This window comes from Podarcis cretensis, assembly GCF_951804945.1.
Source record: "Podarcis cretensis genome assembly, chromosome: 10".
Classification (NCBI taxonomy): domain Eukaryota; kingdom Metazoa; phylum Chordata; class Lepidosauria; order Squamata; family Lacertidae; genus Podarcis; species Podarcis cretensis.
Genome location: NC_137179.1, coordinates 20,399,602 through 20,426,409, shown reverse-complemented (window position 1 = coordinate 20,426,409; position 26,808 = coordinate 20,399,602). Strand labels below are relative to the sequence as shown.

The window sequence follows — 26,808 nt, the reverse complement described above, 5'->3', positions numbered from 1 at the left end:
TCTCCAAAATATAGTCTGGCCCCCCACAAGGTCTGAGGGACAGTGGACCAGCCCCCTGCTGAAAAGGTTGCTGATCCCTGCTCTAGTTTGTAATGGGCCCTTTTGGAGTCATGAGGCTTGTATTAGAATATTAAAAAATAAATGGATCTAAGTTAATCATGTCCATTACATTCAATGAGTCTGCTCTTGAGCTAGTACCTGTGCTAACCTTTTCCCCCTCCAGAGTTGGCATGTAATGGTTTCTAACAACTCTTTCTTTCTTTCTTTCTTTCTTTCTTTCTTTCTTTCTTTCTTTCAAATAACCTCAGTCGGTGGGTGAGTCGAAGCGCTACAGCACAGCGCAGGAAAGATCGCCTCCGGCAACATTCAGAACACATTGGTTTGGACAATGACTTACGAGAGGTAAGTGCTGTGGTTAATAGCAGAGACACCCAATACTTGTTATCCATTTAGGGTTTGGCTGCATTAGCTTTGTCAAAACTTAAGAGCAAGACCTCCTCCACATATAGCATGTACGTCTCCCCACACCAAAGAAAAAAATCTGGGATAGGAGCAGATAACAGGGTCCAGGTTCCTGGAAAAAGAATTATAGGGCCTCCTTAGCGGAAGTTCATTTCAAAATCTGAGATCCCATCTTCCAGCCATCTCTATCTAGAAAGAATTGTCCTCTCCCCACACACGGTCCCCGCAAGCCTAACATGTAGACTGGCTTCCTTTCTTGCTTCCCCAAGGGTCTGTTCTCTCAAATCAGAAATCATTGCTCTCAGCCGGTTGTATTTTGAGGTTATTGTTAGCCTCTTCCTATGGTTGCACTCCCTTGCTCTTCCAAAGTGCATCAGTATGGCTTCAGGGAAGAAGAAGGAATGCTTCTGGGAATGGGAGATGATAGGGATTTAATTCCCAGGAGGAACTTGCTTTAATGTCCTCCCTTATCCCATAAGATCGCTAAATCCATTCAATTTAACAAAAGGCTCAGTTTTCAGAAAGGATTACAGACCCCCGCTGATCCGCTTGTCCAGTGTGCTGAACATCAAAGCAACTCCTGAATTATGCATTTAAATGAATGCTAAGCTAAGCTTCCATCAACTTAATTATGGCTTCTAGTTGTACTGAGGGCCCCGTGTGCATATAAGGCTCCTCAAGCTGCCTCTAGTTGGCAGAGCCCCATAAGCGCATGGAAGTCTTCTTCTCATCCATAACAGTCCTTGGGTAAGTTGTCCTTGGGCATGCAAAGCAGTCTCACGGGACTTTGAGGGGTCTCTCCTTTTGAGCTGTGCATGATGAGCTTCTGATTCCACATCCAATTCTGTAGACAGGAGGAATGCTTGACATGAAAGGGCACTCCCTTCCTGTGCAGAGTTATAAACGCGTAGAACTCTATATCAGGGTGGAAGTGAGTTATGGGCAAAGGTGTCCAACTGCATTATATGTACTGATTGTGACATTGCGGCTGTGTGTGTTTTTCCCCAACCATGTTCCGCATCATTGGCTGGTGGTGGTGTGGAAACACTACATGACAGTGTAGGAAAAATCTTCCTGCAAGTTGTGGGTGAGACCTAGCAGGCCTAGGTTGCCCGCAATGAGTGGCTCTGCCCTCAGAGCCCCAGATTGCAGTTCTTTTCTGCCTTATACTTAGCAGTTGACTTACAAATAAATCTTTCCTGGAGATTAAGTGCTTGAGCAAAACAAGCACGTTTTGCTTTGGTTTCATCCCAGCAACCTGTGTGCGAGTGGCATGCTGCTTAGCCTTTTAAATGGGAGCGTGCTAGATTTATAGCTGCACCTGAAGGTTAGGGATTCCTGCGTGGCTTGTTAAAACACCATACGTCTTTGTCTTATTCCTATTTACCTTTTTTTGCCCATTTGAAACAAGCAGGAACAACACAGGGTTTTCGCGAGGATGAAAGTCATTGTGCTTCTTTGTTTTTAGTTACCTTTTTATTCTTAAGGCCATTTGGTCCTTGCAACATTGCTGAATTCTGCATCCACTTCAGTGAGTGCAGTTTTAGGGAGGGCGAGAAACCCTGCATTTTATACATACCCAAATGTGAAAGCTTATTCTGCTGAAACAAAAGGAATGTGTTATTTGTGAGCGTTGATGCTATCGAATGTGACGGCTCAGAAGCATTTCCTTGTGACATTTTATATGAATTGCTTCCATGCTTTTTAATTTCTTCATCCCTTTACTGTATTTACTCTTTCTTTCTGTTTTTGCTTTGACTCTTATGCATGCATGTTCTGCCGCCTCCTTTTTCTCCATCTGCTGCTTCTGCCATTCGTTATATCCACCTTCCTCTTAGCCATTGGAGGAGTTCTTGATCCATCAGAACTCACTGGCATTCTGGGAGTGGGATCAGGGCCCACCTCCTCCTGCACGACCACCTAAAAAATCATTCTCTGAATGTTGTCTGGTATGTTTTATTTAATTTTGCCCAGAGCTGCTTTCCTTCTCACGCTAACCCCTGCTTTTTTGGGTAGAATTCTATGCACCCCTCTATAGCAGTCCATAAAGCGTGGTTCTGATCAGGCAGATGATTCTCGCAGTGCTACAGGGCCCTGCCTTGTGTTGGTTTTACAACAGGAGGCCTAAGAAAGATGTTCAAGTTCAGCCTCTCATTTTCCAGAACAGCTTGTTGGGCAGGCAAAAAAAATTGAGATGCATGGCCAGTCAAGTCCCAGCAAACGCAGAGCTAGTTCTTTATCCTGATTGCAAGCCACCTTGACAGTATTAATATGGGAAAGACCAAAGCCATATAGGTGGTCATTTTCTGCTACTTATCTGGCTGGAACCACACTTTAAAAGATGACTACCACCTTTCCTCGTCCTAATCCTCACCCTTTTCTCTAGCTTGTCGCTACGTTCTCTCCACTGTTATTTTTCCAAAGCAGTTGCTGTTTGATCCTTGCACAGTCACTTTATTTTGAAAAAAATAAATACTTAAAATGGTTGTTGCAGAACCTTGCTCAGGGTTGTGAGCATTCTGATCTTCCCTCTTTGCATTTCTCCTTTGCATCTCTGCCATCAGGGGTGCAAAGGAAAAGGAGCAGAGGATCATCAAGAGCTTTTTCAAAGCCACCCTGCTCTTCTTCTTTGTGCCTCCAACACAGGCATCCCTAAACTCAGCCCTCCAGATGTTTTGGGACTACAACTCCCATCACCCCTAGCTAACAGTGGTCAGGGATGATGGGAATTGTAGTCCCAAAACAGCTGGAGGGCCGAGTTTGGGGATGCCTGCTCCAATGTCATAGGTGCAAGGTAGAAGTGTGGAGAGGATCGCAAATCCCTTTCCCCCAAAAGGATTCAGGCAGAAGCCTTACTGTGCTCCCCCTTTCATCCTCCAATGATCAGGGGTGTCAGATGTGTCCCAAGAATATGAGGGTGCATCTCTCCCACCCCCCAGTATGGCCAGCCCTGCATTTCATCAGGCGGAAGCAGTGCATTTTAGCAGATCTGGGGGTACAGTTGAACAGCAGTAATATCTAGGATATCTTGTAATATCTTGTGTGTGTGAAGATGTGGGCTTTCTGCCTCAGGCACCAAAATATATTTGGTAGTCTGTTGCATTCGACTCTACTAACAGGCAGAAAACAGATGTGAGCTGTGTAGCCAGTTTGACAGCCCATGCAGTTCAACTGCAGGCTATCTTTCTCTCCCTGCCTGTGTATTTATAAGGCTGATGCCTACTGAAAACCATCTACACAAAACTTACTCTTTGTGCAGGTATTATTTCCACCTCTCTGACCTCTCACTTCCACCTTCTTGACGTTTGGGGGTGGGGGTGGGGGGGATGACCTTTGCCCCACATATTATTTTTTGTTTTATTTTTTAGTGCAGAGTTACTTTGTCGATTAAGGAGGGCAGAGGTGTTTGTGCTGTGTTTTTTGTGTTCATTCTAGTTGTTTTTTAATTATCATTGGATTAGAAGTACATGCAAGAAGCAAGGACCTTGGGGAAAAATCTGAGGCAGCCCAAACTCTCCGATCTTTCTCCTGCTGTCATTGCTCAAACAAACTGGAAATTCGTAGAAGGTTTACTCAAAGAATGTCGAATGAAGGTAAGTATTTTGAATGTGTGTGTGTGTGGTAAAAATGTGGTTTGCTGAAAAAAAGACATCTGTGTTGCAAGGCGTGGTTCCACTCCCCTCATTCAAACCCTTCACTGTGGAGTGGCAGCATTGCCCTAAAAGAATGCCCAAATTCTTGCGAGTGTACTATAGTTTCCTGTCAAAATGTGTGGGAATATGGCTGTTTTTTATGGTTTACTTACTATGAATGGGATAGGAAGTGGTTTGCATGTAGAGGACTAGTATTTTCCCCTCTTGTGTTAGACTGCAGAGGATTATCCCTTGGGAGAGTCTACAAATCTGATCATCTCACTGGTTCTGCACATACTAAGAGGGAGTCCTGCTTTGTAGCTTGTTTCAAATAACGATTCAACCAGCCTCAGTGAGGTTCACATCACTAGAAATTAAAGCAAAGCATGATAGATTATCCAGTTGCTGTTTCGCTGCTTTTTGTTTATTAAGATGATTCTAAAGCACCTTTTGCCAAACTTGGGCCACTTGCAAAACCTGAAAATAGATCACAGGAAGAAAGGCAGTAAAGCAACAGACAGCAATTAAAATCAGCATAAAAATCAGCTCAGTGGATTCCTTGGGCGGCTACTGTGTTGAGTTTCCATGCTTTGCGTAATGATGCTTGTAAATCCCTTGCTTGTTTGTAGACTAAACGTATGCTGGTAGAGAAAATGGGCCATGAAGCTGTTGAGCTTGGACATGGAGAGGCCAACATTACGGGTCTGGAAGAGAATACGCTCATCGCTAGCCTTTGTGACTTGCTGGAAAGAATTTGGAGTCATGGATTACTGGTCAAACAGGTCAGTGATTTGGAAGACAAAGACCCTCAGCTGCTATACTATTTCATACCTCCTTTTAGGACTAAGCTGTCACTCATCTTAGAGTGCTTCTGGGAGCGTATGATGTTCGCCTTACACTGCTAGACAATTGATTCACCTAGCCCAGGACTGTTGTCTGCTCTGTCAGTGGGTTGCTGGAGCCTCAAGCAGTTACCTGCTTTAGCCCTGATACCTCGTGACTGGATGAAACCATGCATGTTGTTGCATGGAACCATCTCAGTAAAGGAGTCTTGAATCCTGAGTCAGACCACTGGTCCACCTAGGTCCATATTGTCTACAAAGATTGACAGTATATTTCATCCTCTCAATCGGAAATGGTTGACCTGCACCTATCAGTAAAATATTACATCTTTGGAGGCAGCTGTAAGGTGTTAGTGCTAGTGCTGTTTTCATACCCACAGCAAGCTTATTAAAGCATTTTGGTCTTTAGTATCTAATGGAATTCAGACATTTTATTTATTTGCCAAGGTTTCAGGTAGATGCCTTCCCCAGCCCCTGCTACCTAAGATCATTTTAAATGCAGATACTGAGAGCTGAACATAAAATCTCTTTTTATGCAAAATGCGCTTACCCACCGAGAGCTATGTCTCTTAATTGGTATGGGTTTGGGGCTTTTTCCTACATGGGAGTGCACTCTTTAGGAAAAGCATCATGCGCAAAGCAGCCCTTGCACCTTTGTAGCATGGGTATTGGTGAGTTTGTGATGCAATATAAGGAATATAAGTACTTACACGTGCAGCTCTAACTTTGTGGATTGGATGAATGGGTTGAAATACCTAGAACCATAGAACTGTAGAGTTGGAAGGGACCCTGAGAGTCATCTAGTCCAACCCCCTACAATGCAGGAATCTCAACTAGATCATACGTATAGAATCATAATCAGTCAATCAGTCAAAGTGTTATAGTTTAGCTGAATGCCATGGTGGTGATTGGTTCTGATGCTGGAGTCCAGATATGCAGGGCTCCAAGCCCCATGTAAATCTACAGGATAGAAAGGAGCATTTCAGAGTGTGGCCTGCATAGTTCTTCCATTCATAGTTTCACTTGCTGTGTGGCAAGAGCCATTGTAGTATAGCAATAAAACTGTTGGACTCTGATACAAGACTCTCGGGTTCAAACTTCTGCTGTGAAGCTTATCAGGTGGCCCTGGGGAAAACCCCTCTCTTTAAACCTAACCTGCCTCGCAGGCTAAAATGCAGTGTTCTGCTCTGCAGGGAAATATAAAAGTGACACCATAAAACTGATTTAGGTATATTTGTACTGTGTAGCAGGAAAAGCTGCAAATGGTTTCTGAAAATCTGTTTTGTTTTTAAGGGGAAATCTGCATTGTGGTCCCATTTAATTCAGTACCAGGAGAGGGAAGAGAAACAGGAGCAGCTTGCAGAATCCCCAAGTGAGTACAGAATACTTTGGTCAAGTGGCTTTGTGCAGCATCAATAGCTGTACCTTATAAAGGAAATTTTAACTCAACTATGGGTGATGGCCAAAGAAGGAAGAGAAATAAATGTACTCCCAAAATTTGCTAAGCACCTGCAGAGATCCAAATAGTTGGCGGGCACACTGTTTTGCAGAGTGACTCAGTTTTTGTCTTGGTGTGCTTTGCAGTAATTTCTCCTAGGACTTGATCCTTTGGATCAAAAACTGCTGAGTGCCTTATCAGTAAAATATTACAGAAGCAGTTTCATTATTGTTTGTGGGTTGGGTGGTCTTGTATACCCACAGCAAGCTTATATGAGAATGTTAACTTGTTCTGAAGTATTTAATGGCATTTAAATAGGCTGTTTATTCCCACAATTTTGAAGATGAGTGTTTGCTTCTGGTACAGCTGGAATCAGTTGACAAACACAGACTGTCCACACTGGCTGGTGCTGATGAAAGTTGGGAGTCCTAACAACCTCTTGGAAGGCCACACATTCCTTCTCTAGTCTCTTCCATCCTTGATGCTCTTCCTCTCTCCCCCACCAGGAAAATGGGAAGGAGTTGTCCATATTGGCTGGGAGAGGGACAATAGCATGGAAAGATGGCAAATTGGAGGGGGATAAGAGTGGAGGAGAGAAGGGGTTGCGGGATGGGGGGCGATGATAAAAAAAGAAGAAGACCTAAGGAGGAAGGATTGGAATCAGAAGTAGAGTGTTCCCTTTATTCCAGCTCTAGCCTGTAAAACTTCAGTGACATATTTCTGCTTCTAATATATAAAATTTTGTGATGTGTAGCTATTTAATGCTTGGAGCTAGCCAGACTGTTAGGGAGGGATCTGTGTGTTGTTCATGATAATGAAAAGGCTGAAGAGTAGGCACTGAAATTAGACTACACAATTGGGCATAATATGCCTTTTACATGATGGTAATAACTTGCATAATTCCAAACACTTTATCATTTGCATTTCTCATGTGTAAAAAAACACACAACAACGACGTTTGCACGGACAGGCTTGTGTAGCTTTTACAGTTGTAAAAGTGGAAGCATTTTTTTCGGATTCTTCTTAAATCTACAGAGTCCAGCTCTGGATTAACTAAAGGGAAAAGTAACCAGTAAGCTGCCATGATGTAAAACTGTGGCAGACAAGTAGAAATGTCTTTGCATGACATCCTTCTGCTCCTGGTGGAGTTCTGAAAGAGGCTTAGGATTATTTCTGCAGCTTTCTGATAATGTGTCGCTAACAAATTAATGCAGCTTTCCTCCCCCCCCCCCCACTCCACAGTTGCCGTAGGGCCAGAACGAAGGAAGTCTGACACAGGGCTTATGTTACCTATTCTGAGAGTTTCGCTTATCAGTGATATGAGGTATGAGATTCAATATGTAAAATGTTGGCTTAAAATGTTGATACCACAGCCTAAAACTGAATCCTGATGCATATTACAGCTCTATGGCCATCAAATATATTTTGCCTTGGGGTTGTTGTTTTTTGCAATACTTGAGAGCATGGAAAGAATGAGTCAGGGAGAGGAATCTTTTCCCACACAGCTTCAGGGATGTGATGTGATATGTCAGTATGGTGTAGTGTTAGATTAGGCCCAGGGGATATAGGTTCTGATCCCCACTCATCCATGAAGTTCACTCAACAAATCCCAATTCCTTCACTTGCTGGGGAAGCCAAACTGTGGTTCCATGTGAGGTGGGGGCAGCAGGCACCCTTTTCTGTGACTGTGGGGTATTTGTGCATGCTAGGTTTTTTTAAAAAAAGGTACCCCTGGACGGTTAAGTCCCGTCAAAGGCGCCTATGGGGTTGTGGCGCTCATCTCGCGTTTGTCCACAGACAGCTTTCCGGGTCATGTGGCCAGGATGACTAAACCGCTTCTGGTGCAACGGAACACCGTGACATAAACCAGAGCGCACAGAAACACCGTTTACCTTCCTGCCACAGCAGTACCTATTTATCTACTTGCACTGGCGTGCTTTTGAACTGCTAGGTTGGCAGGAGCTGGGACAGAGCAACAGGAGCTCAACCCATCGTGGGGATTCGAACCGCCAACCTTCCAATTGGCAAGCCCAAGAAGCTCAGTGGTTTAGACCACAGCACCACCCGTGTCCTACAGCCAGCTGGGCAGGAGAGCAAGGGCAGGACTGGTCTCTAGGGAGCCAACCAGAATCTATTCTTGGGCTTCTGTGGGCAGGGCCTGGAAGTGACAGAAGACATTTGTCAACCTAGTCTACTCCTAGGGCTTAAAAGGAGAGCCCCATCTTGTTCTCCTCACCTCAGTCCATTCCAGATAAATAGTCTCCCTCCCACACCAGAACTACTCAGTCTTTCAGAAAAAGAAACGTCCTCTTTGAAAACAGAAGTCCTTTGAGCTAACAGAATGACTTTGCTGGGATAACCCGTTGTGTCTTCGTACTGAATATTTAAAGTATCCTTGCCAAGAGTCTGAATGTTACCATCAGCCCCAGAGCATAAGGTGGCTGTAATACGTTTCAGTTTTGTGTTATCATCTGTTGTGTCTAATCTGCTTCCCTGAGCATATCTTTGCATGCAGAGGAGAGCATGCTGGGAACAAAGTTTCCACCCTTTGGGTCTGAGTGGAAACAGCCATCAATGTCCACCTCCATTTTCTTTGGCAAGGTTAGGGAAATTATTTATTTGCCTGTAGCGTTTTGGTGCTTTTAAATGGAGCTCATGATCAAAGATGGGAACAGGGAGGCAACTGCTTTGATATAGTCCCCTATCAGAAGGCTTTAAATAGCTAAGCTGAATGTTTCAGCACGATGCGGGTGAATAATGTGTGTGCATCGCATTTCTCAAGGACTTCTGATCACATGCCCAGTTGTGTTGTGCTGGGAAGCCTAAGAGCTGCCTGTCAGAGACTGAGCCAAAAAATGAGGGGGCTGCTTTGCAGCAAGTGTTGGGAGCGCCAGAAGCAAGGCTCTTTTGTAGTTATTTGGATGGTTGCAGTGAGTCACTGCTCAAGGAAGGGGAGGCTGTGGGAGTTGTTAACAAAGGACAAAGGGAGCTGTAGGGGATTATCTCACTGCTTTGAAACAGCCTGCCGGAGTTTCAAGGGCTCGCTTTAGGTCTTAATTGTGTGAGGAGTTGGGAACCACAATAAATTTGTGTCATCTCAGGCAGAACTATTAACTGAGGTCAGGGATGTATGCGGAGCAAATCCTGGCAGGCACTTTGTTTTTGAAAAGCTGCAGGAAGCAATGCAGTGTTTGGGGCTGTGCAAATATATTGTAGCGTATTGCAGTTCTGGCATGTGATATAAGCAGCCTTCTCTTCTTAACTGTTGCAGCAGCAGCAGCAGCAGCAACACAGCTCCTACCCATGCCAGCATTTATCCCTTTTGGAACTGGGGCAGTGATGGCAGATGGAGCAGCCATGGTGTGTAGGCTCCTTCTGTGTAACCTAAAGCTTCTCTCATAGTTATTCCCAGCAGGCCTTGGTGCAGCCTGGTACCTGCACAGCAACTAAGGAGTCTCATTTGGAGGTCTGCTACCTCCTCCCCTATTAAGTCTTTCTAAGAACTGGGAGGAAGCATGTAACACCTGATCTGTAGTAACATAGATGAAAATATGTAAGTGTACAGGCAGGTCATTCTAGCACATGATTATGGGATGGAGAAGGTAATTGGCTCAGTCTCTGAACTATCATTTTGCATCTGTCTCTGACCAACTTTGGTTCCAAAAAAAGAATGAAAGTATCTTTCTCAAGCTTGAAGTCTTCTCACGCCAGTCTCAGTTACTTAGCTGACAATCGTGTAACATATAAGAAGTATGTTTCTTTCTGTCTTTCTTTCTTTCTTTCTTTCTTTCTTTCTTTCTTTCTTTCTTTCTTTTTAACTTGTGGGTTTCTTTATTTTCCTTCAGGCACATTCAGAACATGAGTGAAATTAAGACTGATGTTGGCCGAGCTCGAGCCTGGATACGGCTGTCCCTTGAAAAGAAACTTTTGTCTCAGCATCTCAAGCAGCTGCTTTCCAACCAAGCCCTGGCAAAGTAAGCAACGTGGTTGTCACGGATCAGTCCTCTTTAGGACCCTCATCTGAGGCAAAAAAAATCTGGGTACATTAAACTCAATATATAGGCTTGCTTCTGGATAAATGCACTTTGGAATGTGTTGCAGAGCTCTTTGGTTTCACCTGGGTACTGAAAGCTTCTGTTTTTGGTGCTTGAGGTAGCATGGTTTCATGAGAGTTGGACGTCCCTGTTCTAGATCAACAGCTCCAGCAAGCATACCCAATGACAATGGGACTTGTAGTTCAGCAATATCCAGAGGGCCAAAAGTTATTCATATCTGCTCTAGATGCTTAACGCTAGCCCAACATTGACTAACCCGCTGTCTTCCATGTGTTTTCAAGTCTTCAATTCCACAGCCATAGTAGGAGTTGTAGTCTGAAACATCTGGAGGGCACTAAGGTGACAAAACATGTTTTGGTCACTCCACCACCCTGAACCATTAGACATGGATAGCAACCAATTATGGGAAAACAAAGAACTCTCAGGTTGCATACGCTTCAGGTTACATACGCTTCAGGTTACAGACTCCACTAACCCAGAAATATTACCTCGGGTTAAGAACTTTGCTTCAGGATGAGAACAGAAATCATGCTCCGGCGGTGCGGCAGCAGCAGGAGGCCCCATTAGCTAAAGTGGTACCTCAGGTTAAGAACAGTTTCAGGTTAAGAACGGACCTCTGGAACGAATTAAGTACTTAACCTGAGGTACCACTGTATGGCTTTGGATCAGGGTACCTTAAAAACCTCTTGTTGTTGTCGTTGTCCTCATCGTCCTTAATAGTTTTCTAGACAACATGCAGTTTAATCAATAAAATCACTTATGAAGCATAAAGACAAACCATTTCTCCCATACAATCTACTGTGCGTTGTAACATAATTCAAACCCCCCACCCCACCACTTTAAATGCCCTTTTGAAAACAAGTTAGGTGGCTACAAGGAATAAGACTGTACCTAGTATCAACAGAAAGACAGATTCAAGAACTGAATCATCCTTAAAAGTACTTGGTTTAGAGCGGTCAGTAGCCCAGCCCTGGCTGTGCAAACATTTGCTTTTTTCCTAACAAGCTCGCAAAGCTTACCTAAATTATTGCATGCTTTCTATACTGGCATATGAAAGAAATGAAATAAAAACCGGAACTATTGCATTTTTTCATTATGTCTAAGAATTAACAGAAGAAGGAAAAAACATACAGTAGACAGGTGGTTTTGTTTAGATGGTGCAAGGACAATTAATCTACTTTTGCCTTTAGTTTTTTCCTCTCATCCAGCACTTCCCTAATATAGTTCTGTTGTTCTCAGGGGCATCTAAACATCTTCCCTGTTACTTGCAGGAAATTGTACAAGCGTTATGCCTTTCTGCGCTGCGAAGAGGAGCGGGAACAGTTCCTCTATCACCTCCTCTCACTCAACGCTGTGAATTACTTCTGCTTCACAAGTGTTTTCACCACCATCGGTGAGTAGGGTGGAATCTCATCCTCAGCTTGAGCTGCTGCTGTGTGATAAAGGAATAACTGTGGTCGTCTAACAAAGCCTGAAGTCACGGCTATTGCGATCAGCCCTGCTCCCCATCTGGTGTCAAGTTGCTATCTCTTTGCACAAACTGTAGGCGTACACCTCCTTTGCATGCACAGCTCTCCAGATCATGATAGAATTCAACTCCAATCAGCATAGCCAGTGTGGCCAAAGGTCAGGAAAGATGGGAGTTGTGGTCCAGCAACATCTTGGAGCGAGCCAGGTTCTGCATCCCCGTTCGAGGTCCTCTTCCACTGTTGTTCCCACATTATTCGTGGAAATATATGAAAAGTTTTGACCCCATATTGTTTGCCTTTCCTGCATGTTTACACAATATATAAGTGAAAGAGGCATTGGTTGCCTTTGACACAGTGATCTGCCCTGACACCTCCGGTATAGGGCAGTTTATAAGTTGAAATAATAATAATAATAATAATAATAATAATAATAATAGTGATCAATTCTGTAATTATGGCTTATATCAGGGGCAGAGAACTTGTGACACTCCGGATGTTTTTAGACCACGTCTCCCATCAGCCCCAATGGCATGGCTAGTGGACAGGGATGATGGAATTTGTATTCAAACAGTTAGCTGGAGGACAGTATTAGCAACCCCTGCCCTTGAAAGATGCTATATTTGAGGCATTGTGAGAAATTTAAATGGCAATCCCTTGACCCATCTGCCTAATAGGAGCATCAGGAAAAAAAATGTAGTGAAAGGCAATTCAGGTTTGATAGCAGGATAGATTGATAGGCACATGTGCCATATACGGCTCAAAACTGCACCAATTTTATGACAGTTCGTTCAGTTTTGCCAGAGAGGTGGAGGTACCAAACTTGCATCTTTACAATAATGGCAATGTGTACAGCAAAGCTCCATGAAAATAGAACAGCAAGTATGAATTTTTGCCTCCTGACATCCACCCTACCTTCCAAAAATAGCAGCTAATTCCTAAATTTGCTTGCTCTTTTAATTTTGGTTGTGCAGTAATAGCAACACCTAGTGGCTACTTGCATTATTGCATGATAAAAGCTGAGCATATACATAGCTAGTTCTATGCTGAAATCAGCAAGGTAAGAAGCACAACCTATTGACTGTCCCTGGGAGGGGGAAATAACCATGCAGAAAACTTTGTGTCACATTTTTATTTATTTATTTATTACCAAAACTTGGCACTTTCCCAAAATACTGTAAAAGAAGACCCCTGCATTTTAAAACCACCCCCAAATTGAACAGTAACTAAAGCTCAAATCAGAACTGATGCTGATTGCAAGAATGCAATTAACATGCATGCTTCTTTGTTATGTAAAGAGCAGCTGTAGGGAAGCCTGAGCAGCCTCCAGGAGTGGAAGTTTCTCCTCCTCTCTCCTTGCCCACCTCCCTGCCAAAGTTTGCATTTCAAAGGAGGCTCCATTGTCCCCAGTGGAGGCTTCCCTTTAAAATGCAAAAAGCAGCTGCAGAGAGAGAAGCAAGGGAAGAGGATTAAACCTGCAGGAGCCAAGGGCAAAGTGTTGGCTTACAAAGAAGAGCAGAGATACAGGGTGCTTCCAAGTGCTTCTGAACCCAGGAATGTGTTTTCATTTAAAAAGTTGTTGCTTAACAACAGGGAGTTGGAAATCCCTGCTGATCTACTGCAAATACCTGGAGATCCAAGTCAGCCTATCTCTGCAAATGACACTATTCTCTTTAAAAAACAACAACAACCTTGATGTATGCATCCTGCTACATATTTAGTAGCGACAGTGTTATTCCTAGCGGGCCTGCAGATCTTAATTTATAATATGAAGACACCCTTTTAAATGTTCTTTCTTTGCTATTTGCAGTGATTCCATATAGGACGGTGATAATCCCCATTAAAAAACTCAGCAATGCAATCACCACGTCAAACCCATGGATTTGTGTTTCGGGAGAACTGGGAGATACTGGAATAATGCAGATCCCAAAGAACCTTTTAGAAATGACATTTGAGGTGAGTTTCGTGCAGGAGAAAAGAACCTAAGGCCCGGGGGCTGGATGCAGCCCAATCGCCTTCTCAATCTGGCCCGCAGATGGTCCGGGAATCAGCCTGTTTTTACATGAGTAGAATGTGTGCTTTTATTTAAAATGCATCTCTGAGTTATTTGTGGGGCATAGGAACTGGTTCATTTCCCCCCCCCCCGAAAAAAAAATAGTCTGGCCCACCACAAAGTCTGCGGGACAGTGGACCAGCCCATGGCTGAAAAAGGTTGCTGACCCCTGGTTTAGTGCACTGCACTTCCGCCCTGTTTTCAGATGTTGGTTGCTGCTGCTGTCAGAAAAGCCTGGTTTAAAATTGCGACACGGGTAGAATTTTAAGCAGCACCCAGTGGTGCTTTTTAAAAACCTGCAGAAATAACTTGATGACCAGCAATAGCATGGAGCTTTTTGCTGCAAAAGGGAGCCTGCTTTGCTCTCTGATAGACAACCACAATATATTCTGGTCTCTCGGGGAACAGGGAAGCTTTATAGCTCCTTGTCACTTTCCTTTTTAAAAGCTCGGTAAGGATAATGCTGGCGAAGAGATCACCGTTTCTCTGCATTGCTCATAAGATGGCACTCTCTCGTGATTCTTTGGGGACCCATTATGTTTTCATTGAGAGTTATAAACACTGGAAGTGATTAAGGGCTCACACGGAGCTTCGTTTTGTGATGGTGGCTGGTATTGTATTGCGGCACCAATTTTCATAATAAAAGAGGCTGAGTTCCCTGAGAGTACAGGGAGTTTTCCCCCCATCACAGCTGATAGTGTGTGATCCCTGCTTGGTGCATGGCATTTGGCCATGGTCAGAAGTGCCTCACCAGGTACATTTGTACCGTGCTGGCCTCCCCTCTCCCTCCTGAGAAGCAACAGCAATCTATCTTCTAGAAATCTAGCAGAGCAGCTATGGCTCATGCGGTGAGTTGCCTCTTGACTCAGCTCACATTTATCAAACTCATTTTGGTATGTCCTTGTTTATCAGAGGTGTGCAGGGCAGCAGGGTGTAGGGCCCCCAAATTAGATGATGATTACTTGGCTATGAAACACATTGTTTGATCTTGTGCCAAGTCACTATCTCTCAGCCTAACCTAGCTCACAAAGGTTGTTATGAGGATAAAATGAGTGGGGGACAGAATTATGTATGTTGCTTTAGAGTCTGTGGGTTTATATGCTTGATAAATAAACTGACTCCATTGCAAAGCATAGTGTTTGACATACATAAGGCTGAAATGAGCATTGTATCTGTGCTGTTAGATCAGCAGTGGTTCATTCACACACTTATAGGTCATTGCTTGATATTGCAGTCTTTTAAGTTAAGAAGATTCATATGTGGACCAGATCGCATTTGGTCTGATTATAACATTTAGTTATGCTTGGATCATCTGCAGTATACATCCAGGGGCTTTGAAATATAGAGACCGCTCTGAGGGAGCAAAGGCTGCCATATTTTGCTGCCTGATTTGATAAATGAAATAAAATGGGGTGATTTTGGTTGTGTTTATACTAAAAGTAATTAAGCTTGTCCTTTTCTCTTTTCAGTGTCAGAACTTGGGGAAGCTAACTACTGTTCAGATAGGTCATGACAACTCAGGACTGTTAGCCAAATGGCTGGTGGATTGTGTCATGGTCAGGAATGAAATCACAGGGCACACTTACAAGTAAGTTTGGAAGAGTGAAGGAAAACATTATATTAAAGGCAAGCAAGGCTAAACTCCTCTATCTTATTTAAAGTTGAGATGCTAAATATATGAATACGATCACTTTCACTTACTGCTTTGCGGATACATGTCTACTCAAAAGTACAGTAAGTCCCATTGAATTATATGGGGCTTACTCCCAGGTAAGTGGGTATAAGACTGCAGTCTTAATCGTACTTGCAAATTAGTTCACAAGTTTTTTTAATGTGGGATTACCCTAGCCCTACAGTGACCCCATTCATATGAACTGATGCAACAAGAAATCCCAAAACTTGTGGTTTAACTGTACGTTAGAGCTTGTGTGGTTATACCTTTCTGACTAGAACACTGAAGCCAGTTCCAACTCCATTTTGTGACCCCTTAGGTTCCCATGTGGAAGATGGTTGGGGAAGGGTGTTGATGATGGTAGCCTGGAGAGGATTCTCATAGGAGAGTTGCTTTCAACAGCATCGGATGAAGATCTCGGGAAGCAGTGCCGAACCCCACCTCAACAGAAATCCCCAACGACAGCCCGGAGATTGAGTATCACTTCTCTCACCGGGAAAAATACAAGTAAGATATAACTTCTTGCGGTAACACCATCAATGATGACATTTTTAACAATTCCCTTTTATCATTTGAACCTTCGAATCTCTTGAGACTGAATTCTGCCCTCCTTTCTCTCCCCCCCCCCCCCGCTCCTTTTTTCTGCAGAACCCAATGCAGGACAGATCCAGGAGGGGATCGGGGAGGCTGTGAACAATATTGTGAAGCATTTCCACAAACCTGAAAAAGAGGTACCTTCTCAAGCAATTGCAATTATATTAACGTTTGCAAAGGGGATGTTAGCAAACCTCTTCCACTGGCTGCTGGGGTGACAAGAGGGTTATGTGGAAGAGGCGCAGAATCTTGATCAAATTATAACGTTACGAAATTTCTGGATTCAGATTCATCATTGTGGCAAGCTTTGGAGTTCATCACCTAACTGCTCATTGTTTGTTATGTGATCCTGCTCTTGAAGCAGACATTCAGCAGCTGCCATTACCACCCCACTCTTTTTTATAAATGTGTTCAGAGTTTCCTGGTGGAAAGCATGAAATTAAGATGGTATCTGTCTTTCAAGCAGTTCAGGACCACATTGTTTTTGCCCACAATATTTGCAGTGGATGCAAAGGGTTTCTGAATCCATTCAAAGTTTAAAAAACAGGCCAACTAGCTTACAGAAAAGGAAAAGCAGAATTTAACAACCCCAGCATTTGACATGATGTTCAGATATTTCTTCCCATGTGAGCAAATGGGATGTAGCAACTTTTGCAGCACAGAGATGAACAGGCAGTGACTTGGCCATAGCTCACTGCTGTAGCAAATCTCTACCCAACTCTAGATCCTTCTTTCTCAATTAGAAGAACATGCAAGTAGCTCCTGCAACAAAACGTTGGAAGTGTGGATTGCATCTGCTCGCTGTTTTCATTCATGCCTTCCTCCATATCTCTGGGCAGATCAACACCACATGTTTAAAACACATCCAGTGCACTTTAAAACCCCATGACTTCCCCCAAGGAATCCTGGGAACTGTAGTTTGTAAAGAGTATTGGAAATTGTAGGTCTCGGGGGGGGGGACTACAGCTTCCCCCACTTTTTGGGAGAAGTTGTGGGCTTTAAATGGGTACTGAATTCACTTCAAATGTTTGGTGTAGATCAGTCCTGTATTCCATCCCCTCTATCTGCCCCCAGCAAACCCACCCAGTTAGCATCTTGTGGTCACTGAGCACACTCAGTCCTTACTGGGCTATTTGATATCCCAGCACCCCTCCTCTGATGCTTTGTAAAGAGGGGTGTTTTTTGTGTACTTCTGCAAATTCAAGGTTCCCCCAAGTCCACTGACATCTCTCTCCTGTGATTGGATGGTGTATTTTTGGCTAAATAGGGACCAGTACTCAGAATACTGAGGTTGTTATTAGTATATATGAGGAATAAAGAATCTGGGGCAATGCCAATTGTTCTTGGCTGCCATTAACTTCTTAGCCCTTGCGCACCAGAGTAAATCTTGCAAGTATCCGGAAAGGGAGCTGCATCAGCAACAACGCTCTCCCTCACCCTGGTATCTACTGGCTCCAAAACTGACTCATGAAATGCTGCTTTTGCAGTTCACAAGTTCCCCATCTCTGAACCCAGATCACATTTCCGCCTAAGGTGCAGACATGGAAAACCAAGTTGCACTCATCATAACAAGTCTTGAAAGCTGATTAAAAAGCATCCATAGCTGGGGGGGGGGGAATCAGAAGTAGCTTGTGTTGGTATGCCAGTGTTCACAACCATTATTTCTCTTTCTGTAGAGGGGAAGCCTCACTATTCTCTTATGTGGAGAAAATGGTCTGGTTGCAGCACTGGAGCAGGTCTTCCACCATGGTTTCAAGTCTGCTCGCATCTTCCATAAGAATGTCTTCATCTGGGACTTCATAGGTAATTGGCACATTCAGTTCAATTAGGGTTTATGGGCCCAATTTCCTGAAGTCCATAAGTTTGGACTTCATGTCATTCTGGTGAAATTGAATGCCGCCCATCTCTAACTGGTGGCTACTTGCTGAGAGAACCATTTGGCCAGCCCTACTGTTAGTTGGACAATGTGGAGTAGTCCACCTTGGTCAACAAGTGGGGGAGCCACTTACAGACTAGCAAACTGGCAATTACTTTGTTTTGCTTTTAAAGTAATTAACAGCTCAGAAAGAGGGGGAAACTCTTATACCATCTCTTGCCTTATTCTCACATTGCTTTCATAGTGTGGGTCATGCTTCTTGATGGGTAGGTATCTTGCCACACTGGTAAGATTTTAAATGGAGAAGGGAAATGGCACACATCGTTGACTTGGCTACTTCCCACACCACAGCTGCCACTCCCTGAAATTCACAAAGACATTCCATATGCAATGAAAATTGGATTTTTCTAGGCAGGTCCATATCTTCCTTTGTTTGAACAGGCCTGTATTTGCCAAGTGACCCTTAACTTGCAAGACAGTGTAAAGCAACAGAATGTGCAAAATGCCTTCAAGGCAGTCATTACCTCTGAATTCATGGATACTGTGTGTTAATGTGTTAGGAATGCACTCTGAGGCAATAAATTAGCTGTGATTCTGGAACTGCCTAGGCCAAATTGTCACTCAGGAAATCACTTCAGACATACCGTAATGACAAAATGGTTACTTTAACTGTTCCTCATATAATAGTAATTTCAAAGTCCTAATTGCCATGAATCTGTGGCTTCTAACCGCTTAGTTACTGAAGAAGTTGTGCAATCACACTCAACTTGCACAACTGATTCAGAATTGTTTTTCATGGTGCAGGTTTTGGATCAAGCTGGGTGTACTTAAAAGTTTAATACTTTTTTTCTAGCACAAATACAGCCCTGCCTCTAGTTACATAGTTTCAGTGCTATGTGTTATTTGCACTTGTGAATCCTAGCTTCTGAAGGGTGTCACTCAACAAAATGGCAGGTTGAAAGGGCTGAGAGATAATTTGCATTCTACATTCAGTGAGCTTTTGTTCTCTCTCTCTCTCTCTCCCTCCCTCCCTCCCTCTCCCCCCCCCCCATCATCCACCTTCAGAAAAGGCAGTTGCCTACTTTGAGACTACTGACCAGCTTGGGGACAATGAAGAGGATGTTCTTCTTCAAAAATCCTCCTGCAAAACATTTTGCCACTATGTAAATGCCATCAATACGGCACCACGGAACATAGGGAAGGATGGCAAATTCCAAATTCTTGTTTGCCTTGGAACTCGGTACGTATGTCGTTTGCTCACAAATGTCTTCTAAGATGCAAAAGTCTCCAAAGCTGTTCTCTTCCTTAGCAACACTCTGAGGTCATGTAGACCATTTCCAGCCCCTCAAAATGGGCAACTGAGACTGAATGTGGCTTGCCCAAAATCACGGTGGCATCATTAAAAGCTGGCTTTTGGAGCCAGGATTTTCCCAGTAATACCTCTAATATTTTTGACTGGAATCTATTTTTAAGCTCCTCCTCTGTATACATTTGTTAGATCTCTTTTGAGTTCTTTAGTCTGGATATTTGAGCAGATTTCTGGCAGCTACCGGAAGCTGCTGTAGCACTTACTGTAAACTAGCTGTAAAATAGCTTGTCATCTTCAGCAATTTTGCCTTTTATATGACGTGCACAGATTATTAGGAAATGTATGTTAATTGACAACCATCTCTCTCAGTCCATACAACAGATACATTATTTTATTTTATTTATTAAATTTATACTGCCTATCATCCAAGAATCACAGAGCAATTTACAGTCTATGTCTCAGGGGCTTCTGATTCATCCAAAGGTATCCACCCAGTTCACAAAAGATACTGATCTCTCTTGTTGCCAGCTTCAGCCACTTTGCATGAGCAAGATAGAGTCCCCAACAAACAGTTTCATTACACTGGGAGAATCAGCAGTTAAACACTCTGATTTCTTGGAGATGAGTCTTTCTGACACTGACACAAATAACTTGTTCCTTGCTTCTCCGTGGCATTTGATTTCTTTTTGAAACAGGCCATCTGTTTTGAGGCAACAATAATGCAAGTGAAATAGGTCTGCAACTCAACAATTGAGCCCTTCATAATAATAATAATAATTTATTATTTATACCCTGCCCATCTGGCTGGGCCTCCCCAGCCACTCTGGGCGGCTTCCATAAAAACCAAAAATACAGTAAAATATCACACGTTAAAAACTTCCCTGAACAGGGCTGCCTTAAGATGTCTTCTGAATGTCAGGTAGTTGTTTATCGCTTTGACATCTGCTGGAAGGGCGTTCCACAGGGCGGGGGCCACTACCGAGAAGGCCCTCTGCCTGGTTCCCTGTAGCTTTGCTTCTCGCAATGAGGGAACCGTCAGAAGGCCCTCAGCGCTGGACCTCAGCGTCCGGGCAGAATGATGGAGGTGGAGACGCTCCTTCAGGTATACTGGACCGAGGCCATTTAGGGCTTTAAAGGTCAGCACCAACACTTTGAATTGTGCTCGGAAACATACTGGGAGCCAATGTAGGTCTTTCAAGACCTTCAGATCCCATCCATTGTTTGGCCGCATTCAACGTAATTTTCAGAGGCTGAATCAAACATCAAATATTATCCTCTGATTTGGAAAAAATGTGCAAGTGCTCTTAACAGCAGCTGCTGCATGATTACTTTCAGTTTTGCTTTTCTGCTGTTCTTTCCTCATGATCTCTTTTCTAGCCCGATGTTTCCAGGTGCTACTTTTGGGAACTCTTAGCACAAGTTTGGGGAACCTGTGGCCTTTCAGATGCTTCTGGACTCCAGCTCCCATAATCCTGTATTCCTGGCTGTTCTGAGACTGATGGGAGCTGCAATCCAACAACTGAAAGGCCACAGCTTCGCCATTCCGGTCTTAGTGGGATAGGATACAATGATTTTAAATGCTTCTTCAAAAAGATTCCTGCATTGTAAGGAATTGAACAAGATAACCCTTGTGGTTCCTTCCAACTCTACAATTCCATGATTCTGTGATTCACTGATATTACCCTGTAGCTTCCAACAAAACCAACATTCTGCAAGTAATTACCTAGCAAAGCATCTTTAAAAGTACCGCTGCTCTCATCTGTGTTGGTTGCTGTAACCCTGGTTTAATATGCCAGTGTGCTGTGAAAGCATCGTTTGGCTTCTCACGTTAAACTTTTTGGGAGAGACCAACAAGGCTTGCTTTTCACCTTGCACAAAGACTCGAGAGGTTGGGGAAAGTGCCTGAACAGTGGTTTGCAATGGAGATGTAAGCTTACCATGGTTAATGAAAACGGTTGTTGGAAGCACTGCATCAAACCATGGCTTTGGGCCCTGTTTGGCTGCCCATCTGTAATAATGGTTGAGGGATTTGCATTGGAAGAAAGGAAGGAAACCCTTAATTAAATGTTATGTCTGCATAAAGTATATGGATGTACCATAAATTGGTTGATGATACAATTTCTTCTGCAGGGATCACTTCATCCCGCAGTGGATTCCCTTACTGGCGGAGTGCCCAGCCATCACTCGGATGTACGAAGAGAACGCTCTCCTGCGTGACCGCATGATGGTGAATTCTCTCATCAGAGTCCTACAGACATTGCAGGACTTCAGCATTGTCTTGGAAGGGTCACTCGTCAAAGGGGTGGATGTGTAGTGTATGGCTTTGCAGACCTGCTCTGCCTCTCTCTTCTCCCAGGCAAATGTTGAATTTGGGAGAGGATGGATCTGTTAAAATGCAAATGCTGCTGGTATTGCCCCACTGTGTGTTTCAAAAAACAGCTTGTTGATAGGTGAGAGTAGGGGTTGTGGGCAGATTCTTTGCTTGTGTAGTTTCCTTACTGGTCTGCCCCAAAGCCGCAAACAAGCTACGCTGCAGTATTGTAGTTTTCAAACCAGAGGTTTAGTATAAAATAGAGTATTTTCGTGTGTTCAATGTGTGTAAATAGGCTACCTTACTTCAGAAATATTACCAATATGGAACTTTTCTTAGAATCAGTGTTCTTGGGGTTGGGGAGGGAAGGAAATGTAGTCTAAAACAACTTTATAGGGTTGGGTGAAGGAGGGAAGCATTTCTTGCAAGTATGGGGAAAAGCCACTCCATCTGTAAATATTGTACAAACGTATCACGGGAGGCTTTTTTGCATATTGCAGAGGAACAACTGAAGACTCTCTGGGGTAGCCACTGCTGTATTCTTCTTGTGAATGTATATTGTTTGCTCTGTTCCCTGTATGTGTTGAGGGGTCTCGTTATTCCGTTTAGATCCAAACCTTTGTTTGTGTGCATCCAATAAGCTGTGAATCATAGGATTCTGGATCCCCTCCCTGACTTTCGTCAGTCGGTGCAAATGGTGCAAAGGAAAGTCTTCACACTGGACATGAGGAGTTCTTGAGCTTTGAACAGGGATCCACTGGATTACAAAAAGAGGAGAAAAGCTGTACTAGAGCGTTGAGTGGTTAACTGGCCTTTCAGCTCTCTCTCTCTCTCTCTCTCCTTTCCCCTCACTCCCCATTTGGGGTTTGGAGTTCTGTTGCAACGCCTGCTTCAGGAGACATTTTTGAAAGGGGAGAGGAAGGCAATCTCTTATCACAAACAGTTTCTGCATGATTGTTTTGGAAGGTTTAAAATGTCAGCAGCCTCCCTGCCCTGCAACTGTCTTGCTTCGATGAGAGGCCTGCCTATAACCTTTTAATGCTACAACTCTTCCCATGTAGACAGAAAGGGTCCGTATATAGCATGGTGCTCTAGGCAAGACGACCAGGACGTGTGGAGTTGCCATAACCTCCCATGCAGTTAGGTAAAGGCTCCCCTAAGGGATGTTGCTTATGTTACCTTAGTGGTCCAGTAGCTACTTCAGCATTTCTTCTTCCCATGTCACTCGGGTAAGAGAGGAAGCCAGTAGGAGCATGGGACGGCTTGGCAATGGTACCAGCGTAGCCCTACCTGGGAGCAATGGTGGCACAGGGAAGTAGCTGCATTTCGGCTCCTCCCGTGTGAACTCAGCATTGCTATGATGCCACAGTGGCATGTGAAAGCATCCCACTTGAACAGCAGTTTGTGCACCTCGTAATGTAAGGCATCCCTTGGTTTTGTGCAGAAGCAACAGATACCCAAAACTAGAGGCTATCCTGACAAGTGGATAGATGCAATATTTTGAGAAGCAAAACCAGTTGCTTTAAGCAGACCTATTTAAGTAATATTATGCAAAGTTAGTACTGGATAGTGGGGCAGCACAGATAGCAGATGTATAATATTCTATTCCCCCACCCTCAATTGAGATGGCATTTGCGGCTGAATGAGCTCTCTCTGTCAGTTCCTTGTTAACCTGTAAAGCACTGTGGGGCATGGGCAGTCACACTGTTCATCATGCCTGACTGTCATCCTTCTGAGAGAAGGGATGGATACCTTTCATCTTAAGCTATAGCACATATACACCCTGCTCCATTGGTGCTTTGTCCACTTTCCAATACTGTTATAGAGTCCAAGAGAGAGAGGGCCCCTTAAGGCTGAAGCAGGTGGAAAACCCTGAAAGCAAAATACACTGTATTTGGGAAAGAAAGCAGCCAAGAGAATAGTGTGCAAAGCCTCTATTTCATTTAACAGATTATCTTCCTAAGTAGTACCCTGACAGGGAATTCTCTTAGGGCGTGATATTAAGGGTGAGACAGTATGTTCAGTGACAAACACAGGGCTCCCAACGCTGGGGTTTGCCATCAGTGTGCAAAGTGGCAGAGGGAGAGGGGCATTTGCAAGGGAGAAATGGCAAAGAGTTGCTTCTATCAGAAACTTGCATCCTCTACACAAGATGAGGAAAAATGGCAGGGAAAGGATTTGAGGGAGAACATGGTTGATGGAAGAAGGATTAGGTGCATACACAACTGCTGCCAATTTGTACTTGAGCAGCAGCCCTAGCTTTGAGAACCCTGTATTTTGAAGTGCAATGTGTCCTTCCACCCTTTTTCTGATAATGATACCTGGGACCTCCAAAGGCCCTTCACCTGTGAATTTGTTATCAAAAAAAAGAGCAGAAAGCTGGGAATGTTAACCATAAACCATAAGAAGATTCTGAGCCAACAAGTGGCTTGCACGCATCAAGATATTTCACCAATACCACTGCTCCCTTGAAAAATTACGTGGCACCTTTGGCCACAACATTTGCTGAAACAGCACATGAATCCCAGTGCATGAAATTTGGCCTGGCAACATGACTATGAAACATGAATGCATTTGAAAATATTCACCAAAATTTCAGAACACATATTTGGGGGTGGGGAGAAATTTCCAGATAATCCTCAAGCAAAACCAGCTTCCTTTTTACCCTAGCCATGTATTTACCTCACCAAGTAACCCCAGTCCGATGTTGATGGAAGACATGTTCCTGCAATCTCGGACATGATTTTAAACATTTCCAGAGCTAACTGTTTTGTGGAGTAACATGCAACCCCATTAAAAACTGGAGAAGTTATTTGATCTTTCATTCCTTTTCATTTACTCTGCTCTAGTTAGAAGAGAAATGGTTATTGCATTGGAAATCCAAGTATGTACAGTTACTAGATATATTTGATCCTTCCTCGTTTTCCTGTAATTTCCAGATAGCCAAAACAATTTGGCCTTCACTCCTGTTTTTCTCAAGAAACAAATGGTGGATTGTTTGTAGTTTTTTTGCCTGATGATATTTCTGAAAAATTCCTTTGTACTAGAGCTAAGAAGACTGAGCTAAGAAAAATGAGGATCTGGTACAGAACCGAACAGGAGAATAAAGGAATTGTCCAGATATCAATGTGCTTTGCTTTTACATGTCTCAAAACTGGCCCCAGTCATGGATGAAGTCCCACGTCTTGTTTTACTAAATGACAGTAAATAAAAAGCAATATGTTACTTGGATGGCTGCATTCATTCCAGAAGAATCTGAGTCAAATTGGAGACCTGGATTCCTTAACTGACTACCATCTTGCATCTTCTGGTTTTCTTACTATCCAATTTCTGCTTTGACATTTATTTCATGACATGGGGAAAATAACCATTGATGCAGATAAAGAGGGACACCCGATAAAAGGTTTTTTGCCTGAAATTCACAGCGGGTCTCTATCCACCTCTAGCATGTGGCTCTGGACGTCTTGCTTCACAATATAATTTATTTCTGTAAAGCATTTCATGGGAACTGGTGTGAAAGGGACACTCTGTGTGTCGCGTTTCCTTTTAGGCAATAATGCACTGTATAAATGTGTAGTATTATAACAACCTTAAGGTATTTCTGAAGCATGAGATTAATCTCTGGTAGATTAATTCTATTTGACATCTTCAGGAGTGCAGTTCTTCCGTTACATTTGTTTTATTCCTGTTGTGTGCAACTTTTTTTGTTTAAGAAACAATTTTGATCACTTGAAACAGGTTCCCCACCCCTGTTGCAGTTTTCAGAAACTGTTCCAGTTTCTTTAAAAGAGTGAGGAAGACTTTAGTAGTCGTGGTTCTCTGGAATTTAATGTACCCTTTAAACATCAGTATTAATGAGCTTTTGTTGATTTTGAGAAACCCAACTTTTTAAGGCAACTAAGGCTTTCTGGTAACTTACCAAGTAAAAATTCTGTGTTGAAGAACAGCGGCTCTCAAAGCACTGTACGTTCTTTATAGCATTGCTAAGCTAACATAGTAAGAACATTTGAAGCTATGAAGTAGAATTGCAAAGTAGATCAATAATGTAACACAGTTCATGGGTCTTTGAGGCAAACCAGAATGTGGTTGTCTCAGAGCAGAGGAAACCCCACCACTTCATCTTTCTAATTAACACTTTAGCAGCCCATTTACTTGGAGGTAAATGCCATTATTTTTTAACTGGGATTGATCTCTGAGTAAAGATGTTTGGGATGGGGCTGTTAGCAGCTTTTTCTGCTTAGAGCAAGTTTTAAGAGGTGGTGCAGTGTCGTAATTAACATTGATTTTCCTCTTCCCAATCAAGTGAAGGTGCATTTCTCACAAGGAAACGTTGTATGTTACACTTGAAATGTATAAATATACCTGACAGAGTTTATTAAAGAACTCCTTCCGCCCCCATCCTTAAATATCTTCAGAATATGTTGCTGTTTTATCTTCACGTTATTCATAAATTAATCAGGACTGGATAATGTTCAGGAAGTGAATATCAGTAAAAGTATTGTTATTTCAAGCACTTTAGCATACATATCACAAACTGACGTGGGTGTTTTTTTTCCAGGGTTTGGATTACTATTAAATGCAGCTTTTCATGCAATGGTATTTACAAATAAAACTGAGAACAACAATGTGTCATGTGATATTTCATGGGGGGGGGGGTTGTTTGGCTGTTTCCGTTTATATTTTGATTATGTATTTTGTGTTTTTATATTGTAATTTTATCTTGTGAACCACCTTGAGACCTGCGGGTATAGGATGCTATGGAAATTATTATTATTATATTTTATTTTATTTTAATTAAGGCCAATAAAATTAAAAAAAACTTTGTAGAATTTAATAGGCTTTGTAGAATTTAATAGGCTGAACTGTGGAGCTATAGCATCAACACTATTTTTAGGGGTTGGGGTATGTTGTCAATATTTATTTTTCTCGTTTAGGCCCATTAAGTTCATTTTCTACTGTCCAGAGTCTCAAAGATGTGTTCTCCCAAGTCCATATGCCTAGCATCTTTGCACTTCTGTCACAGCGACATCTACGCTGGCTTTGTCATGTACACAAAATGGAAGATGCCAGCATATGAAACAATAGGCAGGTATATTTA

The 26,808-nt window shown here is 43.1% G+C and overlaps 1 protein-coding gene across 6 annotated transcripts in view; it reads left to right on the top strand.

Moving 5' to 3' along the window:
• The window catches only part of DENND5B (DENN domain containing 5B), a 95,346-nt gene extending 69,011 nt beyond the window's left edge, over positions 1 to 26,335 (top strand). For 3 of the 6 annotated variants that reach the window (XM_079992152.1, XM_079992153.1, XM_079992154.1), the window contains 15 exons: positions 309 to 402; positions 2,301 to 2,411; positions 3,924 to 4,055; positions 4,724 to 4,876; positions 6,230 to 6,308; positions 7,617 to 7,698; positions 10,220 to 10,348; positions 11,701 to 11,822; positions 13,706 to 13,851; positions 15,418 to 15,536; positions 15,940 to 16,127; positions 16,269 to 16,351; positions 17,891 to 18,017; positions 19,156 to 19,330; positions 21,530 to 26,335. In XM_079992152.1, coding sequence (XP_079848278.1) covers positions 309 to 402; positions 2,301 to 2,411; positions 3,924 to 4,055; positions 4,724 to 4,876; positions 6,230 to 6,308; positions 7,617 to 7,698; positions 10,220 to 10,348; positions 11,701 to 11,822; positions 13,706 to 13,851; positions 15,418 to 15,536; positions 15,940 to 16,127; positions 16,269 to 16,351; positions 17,891 to 18,017; positions 19,156 to 19,330; positions 21,530 to 21,713 — 1,924 coding nt within the window. In that variant the 3' untranslated portion in view covers positions 21,714 to 26,335. The remainder of the gene's footprint in view (positions 1 to 308; positions 403 to 2,300; positions 2,412 to 3,923; positions 4,056 to 4,723; positions 4,877 to 6,229; positions 6,309 to 7,616; positions 7,699 to 10,219; positions 10,349 to 11,700; positions 11,823 to 13,705; positions 13,852 to 15,417; positions 15,537 to 15,939; positions 16,128 to 16,268; positions 16,352 to 17,890; positions 18,018 to 19,155; positions 19,331 to 21,529) is intronic. The other 3 variants (XM_079992155.1, XM_079992157.1, XM_079992156.1) reach the window with 1 other exon arrangement.
• Positions 26,336 to 26,808: the final 473 nt, after the last annotated feature.